The 15,727-nt window shown below is 47.2% G+C and overlaps 1 protein-coding gene across 1 annotated transcript in view; it reads left to right on the top strand.

Moving 5' to 3' along the window:
• LOC144495168 (G protein-coupled receptor kinase 6-like) overlaps positions 1-15,727 on the top strand; it is a 141,496-nt gene that overhangs the window by 93,151 nt on the left and 32,618 nt on the right. Inside the window, exons 4-7 of the mRNA XM_078215163.1 lie at positions 800-877; positions 6,986-7,086; positions 12,376-12,468; positions 14,115-14,178. Of these exons, the coding sequence (XP_078071289.1) occupies positions 800-877; positions 6,986-7,086; positions 12,376-12,468; positions 14,115-14,178 (336 nt within the window). The remainder of the gene's footprint in view (positions 1-799; positions 878-6,985; positions 7,087-12,375; positions 12,469-14,114; positions 14,179-15,727) is intronic.

Genomic DNA, 15,727 nt, shown 5'->3' with positions numbered 1-15,727 from the left:
AACTTACTTTGAAATGTACCTCCTTCTCTAATCTTGCGGCTTGCCAGTGGTTAGTCATAGGAAGTGAAAATCTAAGCATAGAGCTCCTGAGCTGCCAAGGGAAATAAGGAAGTGAAAAATGCAACGCTATGCATAGCAATGTGAGTGAAGATGAAGGAACAACAACAGCTTGCATTTAAATAGAGCCTTTTACATAGCACAACATCCTAAGCTGCTTCACAGGACTCACTGAGCTAAAGTAGTACAGGTGACCAAATGCTTGGTCAGAGGTAGGTTTTAAGCAGTGTTGTAAAGGGGGCAGAAAGGTTTTGGGAGGGAGTTAGAGTCATAGAGGTTTACAGCATGGAAACAGGCCCTTTGGCCCAATTTGTCCATGCCGCCCTTTTTTTTAAACCCCTAAACTAATCCCAATTACCCGCATTTATAGTGGAGAGTTGCAGATCTTCAGGCCTGGGCTAATGAAGGCCTGGATGCCTGGGGTGGTAGAGTATGCGTAAGAAGCCAGAATTGAAGGAGCGTGGAGAGTTGTGTGGTCAACTCACGGGGCAGAGATGGGGAAGGATGAAGCCATGGAGGGACTTGTATACAAGGAGTGACAAAGGGGGGAAAAGCAGTCAAAGTAGAAATGCAAGATGATAAGGTTTCTCATCTGTAGTTAATCCAAGAGAGGGTGCCATGTAATTCCTCTCTCTGCTCCCATTGTGAAGAAGTGAATATAGCTACATCAGATTGTTTAAACTCTTGGCCCTACTGTTTTGCTGCTGATGGTCTAATTGCGATGAATGCTCTTTGTTTCCAGGCAGATTATGAGGTGGCTCCAGATGAGAAGCGAAGAGATTGTGGACTCCAGCTTTTAGACACCCATTTCAACAATGGGGTAAGTCCCTTAATAGCTTTTCCTGTTGTCCTGAACGAATCCATTATGTTTTGATGCATAATTATGAAGAAAACTCCACTTATGAAACTTTCTATTCTCGCGTTTGAGATTTAAAAATGCATCCTAAACTGTAATTAATTGTTTTCCATCTTCCTTTCCTTGTTGATTCTTCTTCCGTTTATGTTCCCACCCCCTTTCTCTGTCTCTCCCACCAACCTTTGCTGGAGGTGTTGCATATATGACACAGGAGTTAGTCATCTTTCCGTTATTTGAATGAACTTCAATTATTAATAGCGCCTCAATTGTAAAATTCCTGAGCTTGAGACATCCCAAAGCACTTTGTGATCGGTGAAGTACTTTTTGAACCACCGCACTGTTGTAATATAGGTAAGAAGGCAATTTTAGCACAACATGGTCCCACAAATGGCAGTGAGAACAGATCATCTATTTGGTGATGTTGAGTGAGGAATAGATATCAGCAAGGATGCTGAGGAGAACTCCTTTGCTCTTCTTCAGTATGGTGGTGTGGGATCTTTTGTCCTTCCGCGAGGGCAGGTGGCTCCTCCGTTTGACACCGCATCCAAAAGATGCCTCCTCTGATAGTGCAGGGCTCCCTCAGTACTGCGTTGGAATGTCAGCCTAGATTATGTGCTCAGGTCTTGGGAGTGGGAGTTGAACCCATAATCTTCGAACTCAGAGCTGCCCAAGGTGAGTCACGGTAGAATTGATTAAAATAATTCCTTGTAGAGTAGGCTACTGAAGGCACAAACCTTTAAAAAATCTTTGGGCATGATTGGTATGTTGAAGGGAAGGTGTTTTTCCTGGGTGGGTTAACGAGGGGTGGACGATTGACAATTAACTGAAATTGGTGATGGCGATTGTGTAGAACAGACTTCCCATGGTAACTGTGCAGTTGGAAGTATGAAGGAATAGGGGCCTATAAAAGGTGAAGGCGGAAAAATTAGTACAGAACCAGTAGAAATAGCAGAGGTGCTTAATGAGTATTTTGCCTCGGTTTTCACAGAGGAGAAGGACATGGGTGGATGTACTGTGGGCTTGCGGTGGACTGAAAAAATTGAGTATGTGGACTTTAACAAAGAGGTTGTGCTGGAATCTTTGAAGGGCATCAAGATAGATAAGTCGCCAGGTCCGGATGGGATGTACCCCAGGTTACTGTGGGAGGCGAGGGAAGAGATTGCAGAGCCTCTGGCGATGATCTTTGCGTCGTCGATGGAGACGGGAGAGGTGCCCGAGGATTGGAGGATTGCGGGTGTGGTTCCTATTTTCAAGAAGGGGAATAGGGATAGCCCAAGAAATTACCGACAGGTGAGTCTAACCTCAGTGGTTGGTAAACTGATGGAGAAGATCCTGAGGGACAAGATTTATGAGCATTTAGAGAGGTTTAGTATGCTCAAGAATACTCAGCATGGCTTTGTCAAAGGCAGATCGTGCCTTACACGCCTGGTGGAGTTCTTCGAAAATGTGACTAAACACATTGACGAAGGGAAAGCGGTAGATGTGGTTTATATGGATTTTAGCAAGGCGTTCGATAAGGTCCCCCATGCAAGGCTTCTCGAAAACGTGAGAGGGCATGGGATCCAAGGGGCTGCTGCCCTGTGGATCCAGAACTGGCTTGCCCAAAGGAGGCAGAGTGTGTGTATAGATGGGTCTTTTTCTAATTGGAGGTCGGTCACCAGTGGTGTGCCCCAGGGATCTGTTCTGGGACCCTTGCCGTTTGTCATTTTCATAAATGACCTGGATGAGGAAGTGGAGGGATGGGTTGGTAAGTTTGCCGATGACACGAAGGTTGGTGGGGTTGTGGATAGTCTGGAGGGATGTCAGAAGTTACAGAGGGACAGAGATAGGATGCAAGACTGGGCGGAGAAGTGGCAGATGGACTTCAACCCAGATAAATGCGTAGTGGTCCATTTTGGCAGGACGAATGGGATGAAGGAGTACAATATAAAGGGAAAGACTCTTAGTACTGTAGAGGATCAGAAGGACCTTGGGGTCCGGGTCCATAGGACTCTAAAATCGGCCCCGCAGGTGGAGGAGGTGGTTAGGAAGGCTTATGGTATGCTGGCCTTTATCAATCGAGGGATTGAGTTTAGGAGTCTGGGGATAATGATGCAGCTATATAAGACCCTCGTCAGACCCCACTTGGAGTACTGTGCTCAGTTCTAGTCGCCTCATTACAGGAAGGATGTGGAAAAGATTGAAAGGGTGCAGAGGCGATTTACAAGGATGTTGCCTGGATTGAGTGGCATGCCTTATGAGGATAGGCTGAGGGAGCTCGGTCTTTTCTCCTTGGAGAGACAAAGGATGAGAGGAGACCTAATAGAGGTGTATAAGATGTTGAGAGGCATAGATCGGGTGGACTCTCAGAGGCTTTTTCCCAGGGTGGAAATGGCTGCTATGAGAGGACACAGGTCTAAGGTGCTGGGGGGTAGGTACAGGGGAAATGTTTGGGGGAAGTTTTTCACATACAGGGTGGTGGGCGAGTGGAATCGGCTGCCGTCAGTGGTGGTGGAGGCGAACTCAATAGGGTCTTTTAAGAGACTCCTGGATGAGTACATGGGACCTAATAGGATGGAGGGTTATAGGTAGGCCTAAAAGGTAGGGATATGTTCAGCACAACTTGTGGGGCCGAAGGGCCTGTTTTGTGCTGTAGTTTTTCTATGTTTCTATCTCATCTTTTGAGTGTTCTACTGATGCTTTTACTCAACTTTCATTCTTTCATGCGATGTGGGTGTAGCTGGCTAGGTCAGTGTTTGTTGTCCATTTCTAAAGTAAAGTAAAGTTTATTTGAGTCACAAGTGAGGCTTACATTAACACTGCAGTGAAGTTACTGTGAAATTCCCCTAGTCGCCACATTCTGGCGCCTGTTCGGGTCAATGCGCCTAAACAGCACGTCTTTCAGACTGTGGGAGAAACCGGAGCACCCGGAGGAAACCCATGCAGACACGGGGAAAACGTGCAAACTCCACATAGACAGTGACCCAAGTCGAGAATCAAACCCAGGTCCCTGGCGCTGTGAGGCAGCAGTGCTAACCACTGTGCCACCAGGCCGCCTAGTTGCCCTTGAGAAGATGGTGGTGATCTGCCTTCTTGAACTGCTGCAGTCCATCTGGTGTAGGTACACCCACAATGCTGTTAGGGAAGGAGGGACCCAGTGAGGGTGAAGGAGGGACAGAAAATGTTTGAAGGCATTTTAAAAAATTTGTTTGCAGAAGGTGACACGGTCAACATATATGACCTATCCCTAAGTGCCCTCCAGAAGGTAGTGATTGCTTTCTTGAGCGATCAGCCCATGTGGTCAACTATTCCACCAGGAATCCTAAAACTTCCGCTGTCCTTTTAGGAAGGAAGTTCCAGGATTTTGACCCAGTGATGATGAAGGAATGGCAACATAATTCCAAGTCAGGGTGCTTTGTGAGTTGGAGGGGATCTTCGTGCTGTTACCCCTGCGCCTGCTGCCCATGTCCTTCTAGAATGATCCAGATCCATCCTTGCACACCTTCAAATGATGGGTCAAAGCCAGGTGTTTTTAAAACTTGCTTCTTTATGGTGAGGTTTTAGTTTTGATTGTGCTGAGCAGAGGTGTTTAGCATTGCAACATAGGAAACCTGAAAGCAGGTTACACCAGACCTGGTATTGTGCAACGGGAGAGGATTAATTAATGATCTCATAGCGAATGTGCCTTGAGATGGCAGATCCCTGCTGAGCAAGAGGATGAAAGGTTATTGGGGGTAGGTGGCATGTGGATTTTGAGTTACAATCAGATCAGCCGTGATCTTACTTTTTAAAAATTTCATTCATGGGACATGGGTGTCGCTGGCTGGCCAGCATTTATTGCCCATCCCTAGTTGCTCTTGAGAGTCAACCACATTGCTGTGGCTCTGGAGTCACACGTAGGCCAGACCGGGTAAGGACGGCAGATTTCCTTCCCTAAAGGAGATTAGTGAACCAGATAGGTTTTTCTGACAATCGACAATAGTTTCATGGTCAGCAGTAGATTCTTGATTCCAGATATTTTTTTATTGGATTCAAATTCCACCATCTGCCGTGGCAGGATTCGAATGAATGTCAGAGCAGGCTCAAGGGGCCAAGCGGCCAGTCCTCCTAATTCTTATGTGCATTATGTATAGGCCTGGCTCCTGCTGCCTTTCTAGTATTGCTGATCCCCAATCTGCCACTGTGTTGTCTGTATAGCGCGCAAGAAACAATACTTGTTAATACATGTGACAATAATAAATCAAATCAAAGTGTTGCCATTCCAGCAAACGTGGCACAGATGCAGGAGTTGTGCTCAGAGCTCTCCTGATCCATAGAGTCCAGCTATCTGATGCATCAACCCACTCAACTATAAAGACAGATCGGTTATTGAAGGGAGAATGCTGATGCGGTACAGGGAACTGATTTTAGACAGAGACAGACCAACCTCTGTAAACCTGACCTCATCCTAAACTCTGCAGGTATCCTAACCATCGCCCTGTCATATTCATCTTTTAAGCAAAATATAAAAGCAGGGTTGAGGGAAAAGTCAAGGGAGTTGGACCAATGAGTTACACTTGTTGTGCGCCAGCATCTGTGGGATGGGCCAAATGGCCTCCTTCTATAAACTATGATCCTCCACTTCAGTGTTCGCGGACTTCCATTGGCTCCTGGCCCAGCAGTGCCTCTATTTTAAAATGTTCATTCCAGTTTTCAGATGCCTTCAAGGCCTTGTCCCTCCCTATCTCTGTAATAGGAACTTAGGAATTAGGAGCAGAAGTCGGCAAATTCAGCCCTCCGAGCCTGCTCCGCCATTCAATCAGATCGTGGCTGATCTCTCCCTGCTCTCAAACCCACCTCCCCACCTGTTCCCCTCATCCCTTATTTTATTAGAAATATATCTATCCCCTTGAATCCATTCAATGATTCAGACTCCACCGCGCTATGGGGCAGCGAGTTCCACAAATTCACCACCCTCTGCGAGAAGTAGTTTCTCCTCAACTCAGTTTTAAATCTACCGCCTCTCAGCCTATACCTGTGACCTCTTGTTCTAGATTGCCCCATAAGAGGAAACATTTGGTCTACATTTACTTTAACAATCCCGTTTTAAAATTTTTATAAATCTCGATCAAATCCCCTCTTGCCTTTCTAAAGTCCATTCAGTACAAGTCCAAACTGTTTAATCTCTCCCCATACGTCAACCCATTCATCTCTGGAATCAATCTGGTGAACCTCCTCTGAACTGCCACCAATGCCGCAACATCCTTCCTCAAATAAAGAGACCAAAACTGGACATAATACTCCAGATGTGGTCTCACCAACATCCTATACAGTTGCGACGACACTTCTCCACTCTAATACTCCAGTCCCTTTGTGATAAATGCCAACATCCCATTTGCCTTTTTTTAATACATGCTGCACCTGCATACCGACTTTCTGCGATTCATGAACATAGACACCCAGGTACGGCTGCCCAGATGCATTTTTGAATCTGAGGGTGGCATGGTGGCACAGTGGTTAGCACTGCTTCCTCACAGCGCCAGGGACCTCGATTTCCGGCTTGGGTCACTGTCTGTGTGGAGTTTGCACATTCTCCCCGTGTCTGCGTGGGTTTCCTCTGGGTGCTCCGGTTTCTTCCCACAGTCTGAAAGACGTGCTGGTTAGATGCATTGACCCGAACAGGAGCTGGAGTGTGGCGACTAGGGGAATTTCACAGTAACTTCATTGCAGTGTTAATGTAAGCCTTACTTGTGGCTAATAAATAAACTTTACTTTTAATTGCCTCCAGCCCTACGACCCTCCGAAATCTTGCATTCTGGACTCTTGCACGCCCCTAGTTTCACTGCTCCACTGGTGGAGAGGCCTTTAGCTGCTGTGGGACCCAAGCTCTGGAATACACCCCCTGAATCTCCCTCCCCTCCCTCAAGACATTCCATCACACCTACCTCTTTAATCAAGCTGTTGATTGTCTGCTCCTGTATCTCATTCTGTGGCTGGGTGTCAAATTTGCTACTGCAAAGTGACTTGGGATGTTTTGCTGTTCTTGTGGCGCTATTTAAATGCAAGTTATTGTTGAGTGTTTATCCTTATAATGCTGGTGTTGTGTATTTGCAGTCGGTGGCCCATCTACCTGAAGTGCCTGTGGAAACGGTGAAACAGTGTCGAGAGAAACTGGAGCAGAGTCCTTGTAAGGAGATCTTTACAGAGTGCGTGAAGTAAGTTGTAACACTACAGGCCCTTTACCCAGACAGAGCGAGGAGATTGTTTATGGGACGGATCGACATATTACCAGAGGGGCAGATGAGAATTATTCTTCAGCGAGTTGTTCTGGTCTGGAAAGCACTGACTTGAGGGGGTGGTTGCAATGGGGTTAATATCACTGGTCTAGTAATACAGAGGCCCAATCTCATGCTTTTGTGACAGAAGTTCCAATCCTACCTCCGTGGAATTTAAATCCAATTCATTTTATTTTTTAAATCTGTAATTGAAAGGTGCCTATGAAACTCATCGATTGTCATAAAAACCCATCTGGTTCATTAATGTCCCTTTAGGGAAGGAAATCTTCCAGCCGTACCTGGTCTGGTCCACATGTGGCACAGTGGTTAGCATTGCTGCCTCTCAGCGCCAGGGATCTGGGTTCAATTCTGGCCTCGGATGACTGTCTGTGTGCAGTCTGCATGTTCTCCCCGTGTCTGCGTGGGTTTCCTCTGGGTGCTCTGGTTTATTCCCACAGTCCAAAGATGTGCAGGTTAGGTGCATTGGCCGTGCTAAATTGACCCTCGTGTCAGGGGATTAGCAGGGTAAATAATGTGGGGTTACGGGAATAGGGCCTGAGTGGGATTGTGGTTGGTGCAGACTTGATGGGCCGAATGGCCTCCTACTGCACTGTAGGGATTCTATGATTCTCACAGCATCAGGGACCTGGGTTCGATTCCTGGCTTGGGTCACTGTCTGTGTGGAGTCTGCATGTTCTCCCCGTGTCTGCGTGGGTTTCCTCTGGGTGCTCCGGTTTTCCCTCTCAGTCCGAAAGACGTGCTGGTTAGGTGTATTGACCATGCTAATACTCCCTCAGTGTACCTGAACAGGAGTGTGGCGACTGGGGGATTTTCACAGTAACTTCACTGTAGTGTTAATGTAAACCTACTTATGACATCGATAAATGAACTTAAAGTTAGGGAATAAAGAAAAAAGTTCCAGAAAGTTGTACCCAATTTAATAGCTAAAATAGAAGAATATCTGGACTCGGGTTTTTGTTTAATTCCCTGTCTTACTTCCAGATGTTTCTCTCAGATTTGTTTTGAATTGTGGTGGGGAAGCTCGGGTTGCATCCTTTGGGGCAAACGCTCGGAGAAGGAGTGGAGTGGGGTGAGTGTATGGTAAGGCCATAGTGAGTTCTGAGCACGGTGCTGATGACTGCAGGCCACATTTGAGGCCTGTGAGGGAGTAAAGAGCAATCCCGTGCTGGTGTCAGCCACCACATTCCTCCCCATTGACTCGCTGCCACTCGCTGCCTGGGGAAAGGCAAGTACTTTCCAATCGCCCCCCCCCACTCAGCGGGGAGATGAATAGTGGAAAGAATGTGCCAATGGGGCTGAGATGAAGCAAGGTTTTGTTTTCCTTGAGCTTTGTTGTTGTGTGTTTTGCTGCAAACGCCAGAGGTGGGGAACAAGCTGTGGAAAAGTTTCCATTTCTGGAATATGTGTTTACGTGTCGGCACGCAGTTAAAGAGAAGGCGGATGGATATAGGATGGATTGGGAGGGGTTGGAGAAGGGTATTGTAAAGAACCGGAGGGTAGAGCTTGTGTGTACCAAGGGGAGACGGTGTGGATCACTAATAATCTAGTCAATGGGCTCGTAATCTACAGCCCCAGGATCCGGGTTCAAATCCCACCAAGGCACCTCATGCAGTTTAAATTTAATTAATAAAGTCCAAGATTGAAAGCTAGACTCAGTAATAGAATCATAGAATCCTATAGTGCAGAAGGAGGCCATCGAGTCTGCGCCAACCGCAATCCCACCCAGGTTCTATTCCCATAACCCATTTACCCTAGGTGGGCCACCCCTGACACTGAGGGGAAATTTGGCATGGCCAATCCACCTAACCTGCACAAGTTGGAATGTGGGAGGAAACCGGAGCACCCGAAGGAAACCTACACAGACTCGGAAAGAATGTGCAAACCCCGTACAGACAGTGACTCAAGCCGGGAATCGAACCCGGGTCCCTGGCGCTGTGAGGCAGATGGCAGACCTGAGTAAATGGGGGGGGGATTCCGGAGTCTGCACATTCTCCCTGTGTCTGCGTGGGTTTCCTTCTACAGTCCAAAGATGTGCGGGTTAGGTGCATTGACCATGCTAAATTGCCCCTTAGTGTCAGCAGGACTAGCTAGGTAAATGCATGGAGTTAAGGGAATAAGGCCTAAGTGGGATTATGGTTGGTGCAGACTCGATGGGCCGAATGGCCGCCTTGTGCACCGTAGGATCCTATGATTGGAGTTACAGGACAGGCCTTCGCTGTGTTGTTTTGTGAAACTCGGACATTGTCTTTGTGCAAAATTAAGGACTTTTTTTTTCTCACACATTTTCACAGATGCGTTTCAAAAATAATAGGTGGGTTTACTTTCCACTGGTATACTTAGTCTAAACGATGGTTTTGTTATTAGTCAGCGCTATGACTGGCGGTCTAGCCAAGTTTAGTGGTCAACAGCTGGTAGATTTGTTCACCCGTTCCATTGGCGCTTGTGTTTTCTAAACAAAAGTAGCTGAACACCTACGTTACGTGGGTGGAATTTGCATCGACAATTTCTCATTCTCAATGTGGACATGCAAGTTTATTTAGTATTGCCGCGAGTAGGCTTATATTAACACTGCAATGAAGTTACTGTGAAAATCCCCGCGTCGTCACACTCCGGCACCTGTTCGGGTACACTGAGGGACAATTTAGCATGGCCAATGCACCTCACCAGTATGTCTTTCAGACTCTGGGAGGAAACCGGAGCACCCGGAGGAAATTCACTCAGACACGGGGAGAACGGGCAGACACCACACAAACTGAGAACCAAGCTGGGAATTGAACCTGGGTCCCTGGCGCTGTGAGGTAGCAGTGCCAGGCGCTGTGAGGTAGCAGTGCCAACCACTGTGCCACCGTGCTACCCTAACAATGGTGTCCAATGTGTCCGCAAGCTTATAATGGTGATGGTAAAGTTCATGCAAGAATAGGATTTTCATTAACAATTAGGTTGATCTGCCAATGGCTTAAAAAAAAAAGTCACGACCGATCTTCATGGCTTAGAGGTTTTTTTTGGAGTGGAATCCTGCCTGGATTCCCATTTCCGATCCTGGGTTTGGGCACTGAGGCCAGTTTCAGTATCTGACATGTAACCTGGTCGAGAGCAAAAGCGTAGGGTGCAATTTTCTGACCTGAGACTGGGAATTCCGCCCACGGTTATCAGACCTTTCAATCGTCCGTCATTCCTATGCAGGCAGGGCTGGTAAATAGTCTTGCCAAATCACCGTGACTATTTTCAATCATCTTTTGGCATTGTCGGAGTCCATGGGCCTTGGTATCGATCTCACCTTTTGTCCAGGGTGTGGGGGGGGAAGCGTTAGGGACTGGTCTGATTCGTAGGGCGAGGTTTCACAGTCCCATCCACTCTGTGAACGGAAATTTCTGCCCAGAGTCAATGGACCATTCGGTGGTCTGTCAGATTTTCCGTCCAACCCTCGGGTGGTTCCCACAGTGGGTGGGACTGGAAAATGTATCCCATAGGCTTTTTAATGGGGAAGGAGCCATTTGATTCAAGGGGCACTCTTGCCTGCTCTTGGGAAGATGCATTCAATTAGTCCCCACTCTCCCAGTCTTCTGCATGTAGACCAGTAGTGTCACAATGTTGAAATACACAGTTAACGGTGGGAATTTGTTGCAGAATAAACATAGAAGATAAGAGCAGGAGGAGGCCATTTGGCCCTTTGAGTCTGCTCCACTATTCATCACGATCATGGCTGATCATCCAACTCAGTAGCCTAATCCTGCTTTTTCCCCACAACCTTCGATCCCATTTCCCCAAGTGCTATATTCAGCCGTCTCTTGAATACGTTCAATGTTTTGGCATCAATTACTTCCTGTGGTAATGAATTCCACAGGCTCACCACTCTTTGGGTGAAGAAATGTCTCCTCACCTCCGTCCTAAATGGTCTACCCCGAATCCTCAGACTGTGACCCCTGGTTCTGGACTCCCCCACCATCGGGAATATCCTCCCTGCATCTACCCTGTCCAGTCCTGTTAGAATTTTATAAGTCTCTATGAGATTCCCCCTCATTCGTCTGAACTCCAGCGAAAACAATCCAAACCTGGTCAATCTCTCCTCATGCATCAGTCCCACCATCCCCGGAATCAGCCTGGTAAACCCTCACTGCATTCCCTCGAGAGCAAGAACATCCTTCCTCAGAAAAGGAGACCAAAACTGCACACAATACTCTAGGTGTGGCCTCACCAAGGCCCTGTATAATTGTAACAACGCATCCCTGCTCCTGTATTCGAAACCTCCCGCAATGAAGGCCAACATACCATTTGCCTTCTTTACCGCCTGCTGCACCTGCATGCTTGCCTTCAGTGACTGGTGCACAAGGACACCCAGGTCTCACTGCACACTCCCCTCTCCCAATTTACAGCCATTCAGGTAGCAATCTGCCTACTTGTTTCTGCTCCCAATAGGAATAACCTCACACTTATCCAAATTATACTGCATCTGCCATTGATTTGCCCACTCACCCAACCTGTCCAGATCATTCTGAAGGATCTCTGCATCCTCGTCACAGTTCACCCTCTCACCCATGTACCACAATCACCAGTCCTTCTCTTCATCTATTTGTAAATAGCTACGGTCCTCTTAAACATCGCTGTGGATTAGGGAAGGAAATCCATTTTTCTTGCTGGATAGAGCTGTATGTACCTCCAGCCCCAAACCAATGTGACTGACTGTTAATCGTCCTTTGAAAGTGGCTGAGTGAGCCACATGGATTCATCAGTTTAAAAACAAAACAGTGGCTCTTGGAGAACTAGGGATGGGCAATAAATGCTGAGCTTGCCAGCCACGTGTATGGGGATGAGAAAAATATCAACCATGATTGAATGGTGGAGCAGACTCAATGGGCCGAGTGGCCTAATTCTGCCCCTATGTCTTATGGTCTATGGGTCTTATGTCCATGTCCCAAGGATAATCTCTTAGAAGTGTTTGATTCGCACTTCTTAAAAAAACGTTCACAGAATGTGGGCGTCACTGGCTGGGCCAATATTTATTACCCATCCCTAATTGCTCTGCTGAATCATTAGTCCAGATCTCTGGATTACTGGTCCAGTAATTGAACCATTATTATACCATACCTTATACCCTCATAGTTGTAACTGTATGTTTAGTCCTTCCTCTACTAATTGTAACCATACCGATAACTGTACCTATTGTAACTGTTGGAACTTCATTTTAGTTTCACCCACTTTTAATTGCAGAGCCGTCCACGATTACCTAAGTGGCGAACCATTCACGGAATACCAAGGAAGTATGTACTTCTCTCGATTCCTGCAGTGGAAATGGTTAGAAAGGTAATGTCCTGTACGGAATATCATCGTCTTTTGTTACACTGCTCGTGCTTGCTGGTAACTAAGTTGATGCCGCGATTAGAATGTGGAGAGCTATCTGATTTGAATGAATGCGGAAAAATATCTGATTTGGTTGAACCGAATTTCCTAGCCTGATGTCCTGTTAGGTTTGGAAAGGGACTCGATTAAACTCGGTGTCTGTAACCCTGCTGGTTTGGCGGCCTGTCACATTCAGACTGTGTGGCTACCTTGTGGGTTACCAGAGCTTGTTGGTAAATGGCAGTGATCTTTCTGGTCATTGTTCCTCCCTCCAGCTGTGGGGAAAACCCAATCCATAGAATCCCTCCAGTGCAGGAAGAGACCATTCAGCCCATTGAGTCTGCACTGACTCTCCAAAAGAAAATCTTACACATCCTGTCCCCTTTTTTTGAAAGTTATTATTGAATAAGCTCCGGTCACCCTTTTAAGGCAGTGCATTCCAGATCATGATAACTCAATGGGTTAATAAAAAACTCCTTTCCCCCACCCCCTCCTGGTACTTTTGCCCACTATTTTAAATCTGTGTCCTCTGGCTACCAATGGTTCCTTCCTTTCTTAGAATCGTAGAATCCTACAGTGCAGAAGGAGGCCATTCAGCCCATCGGATCTTCCACTCTATTCCTGCTCTCCCCACCCCACCCCCCCCCCCCCCCCACCCCCCGCCAGCCCCCTTAATCTTGTACCTTTCATCATTCTCCCCACCAAAGTATTTCTGATTATGTCTTGACGGAGACATCTGCCTAGCTTTGAGAATCATGGCATCGAACAGAAATGGGAGGAGGCCATTCGATCCATCATAACTGTGCTGGCTCTGAATTAGACCCACTGTCCAAGGTTTTAACCACCTGTCCTAATATCTCCTTATGCATCTCGGTGTCAAATGTCGTTTGCTAACTCTCCTGTGATGTTTTGTTATATTAAAGGCTGTAGAAAGGCTGATTTTGATTTACACCTATTACATTTTGTTAGACGCAACAAAACAAAATCCTGCCCGATTCCTCCATCTTAGAATCATAGAATCCCTACAGTGCAGGAGGAGGCCATTCAGCCCCTCGAGTCTGCACCGACTATGACAGACAGTCATACCCAGGCCCACCCTACCTCCCCTGCCCTATCCCAGTAACCCCATATATTTACCACACTAATCCCCCTAAACTACACATCTTGGACACTAAGGGGCAATTTTAGCATAGCCAATCCACCTAACCTGCACATGTGTGGACAGTGAGAGGAAACCGGAGCACCCGGAGGAAACTCGCGCAGACACGAGGAGAATGTGTGGATTCCACACAGAGTCTCACCCGAGGCCGGAATTGAACCCAGGTCCCTGGGGCTGTGAGGCAGCAGTGCTAACCACTGTGCTGGCCCCTTGTTCTATCACGTTTTCTATGTTGCACCTTTTGATCTTTGAATACTTCACCACAGTAAACAATTCACCTAACTTGTATCAATCCTCTATAATTGTCATGGTGCCCACGCGCACAACTAGGGGCACAGTCGTGTGTGCCCAACAGCTCTGCTTTGCTAAGGAGGGTGCGGTCTCCCTGCTTGAATCCTGACTTGACCTTTCCTTGAGTCATGCCCTCTCTCCCCATCTTCTTATCTCTCAGGCAACCTGCAACGAAGAATACTTTTCGACATTATCGAGTGCTGGGAAAAGGGGGATTTGGTGAGGTGAGTGCGGTAATCGTATTTGTGGTTGACTGCGTACCTCCGAAGATTATTCTTGCATCTTATGGTAGCGCGGTAACTAACCACTTCCGAAGGGAACTTCCGCCTGTACGAAGGGAAAAGTTGTTCCCCGCATGAATCTGGTCTCCGATCCCAAGTGACTTTGGACTGTCATGGAGATGACCTAGAGATGGTCCAGTAGGTTTTAGCTCGTGAACGATTGGCTCATAAAGACTTTGTGCTCGGGTATCCGATCCCATCCTAGGCTGACAACATGGTTTAGAGAGGAGGAACACAGACTGGGGATTTCTGTTCCTGATGTTTCAGCTCAGAGAAGGTGGACGCCGTGGAGGGATTGACTACGGAGTCTCTGTGGGTGGAGGTTAGGAACAGGAAGGGGTCGGTAACTTTGCTGGGTGTTTTCTATAGGCCGCCCAATAGTAACAGAGATGTTGAGGAGCAGATGGGGAAACAGATCCTGGAGAGATGTAGGAATAACAGAGTTGTCGTGATGGGAGATTTTAATTTCCCAAACATAGATTGGAATATCCCTAGGGCTAGGGGTTTGGATGGAGAGGAGTTTGTTAGGTGTGTCCAGGAGAGTTTCCTGACACAGTATGTGGATAAGCCTACTAGAGGAGAGGCTGTACTTGATCTGGTGCTGGCTAATGAACCTGGACAGGTGGAGGATCTCTCGGTGGGTGAGCATCTTGGGGATAGCGATCATAATTCTATCTCCTTCACGATAGCATTGGAAAGAGATAGGATCAGGCAGGCTAGGAAAGTGTTTCTCTGGAGTAAAGGGAAATACAGTGTCATCAGGGAGGAAATTAGACGGGTAAATTGGAAGGAGGCATTCTTGGGGAAAAGTACCGAAGGAAAGTGGAGGATTTTCAAGGAATGTTTGTCTGGAGCTCTGCATGACAACGTTCCGATGAGACAGGGGGGTGTTGGTAGGGTACGGGAACCGTGGTGCACGAAGGTTGTGATGAACCTGGTGAATAAGAAAAGAGGCGTACAGAAGGTTCAGAGAGCTAGGAGGTGTTAAGGATTTAGAGGAGTATACGGGATGTAGGAAGGAGCTTAAGAAGGAAATTAGGAGAGCGAGAAGGGGTCATGAGAAGACCTTGGCGGGTAAGATTAAGGAGAATCCCAAGGCTTTCTACAAATATGTCAAGAGTAAAAGGATGAGATGTGAAGGCATAGGACCCTTAAAAGGTGAAGGGGGAAAGGTTTGTGCGGAACCGTTAGAAATGGCGGAGGTGCTTAATGAATACTTTACCTCGGTATTCACGGTGGAAAGGGATCTGGGTGGTTGTACTGCTGGTTTGCGGGGGACAGAAAGGATCGAGCATGTGGACATAAAGAAAGAGGATGTGTTGGAACTATTGAATGGCATCAAGGTTGGTAAGTCGCCGGGACCGGATGGGATGTACCCCAGGTTACTGTGGGAGGCGAGGGAGGAGATTGCGAAGCCTTTGGCGATGATCTTTGCATCGTCGATGGAGACGGGAGAGGTTCCGGAGGATTGGAGGATTGCAGATGTGGTCCC

Source organism: Mustelus asterias, chromosome 6, assembly GCF_964213995.1.
Source record: "Mustelus asterias chromosome 6, sMusAst1.hap1.1, whole genome shotgun sequence".
NCBI lineage: Eukaryota > Metazoa > Chordata > Chondrichthyes > Carcharhiniformes > Triakidae > Mustelus > Mustelus asterias.
The sequence above is the reverse complement of the archived record's forward strand: the minus strand, read 5'-3'. Positions and strand labels throughout refer to the sequence as shown.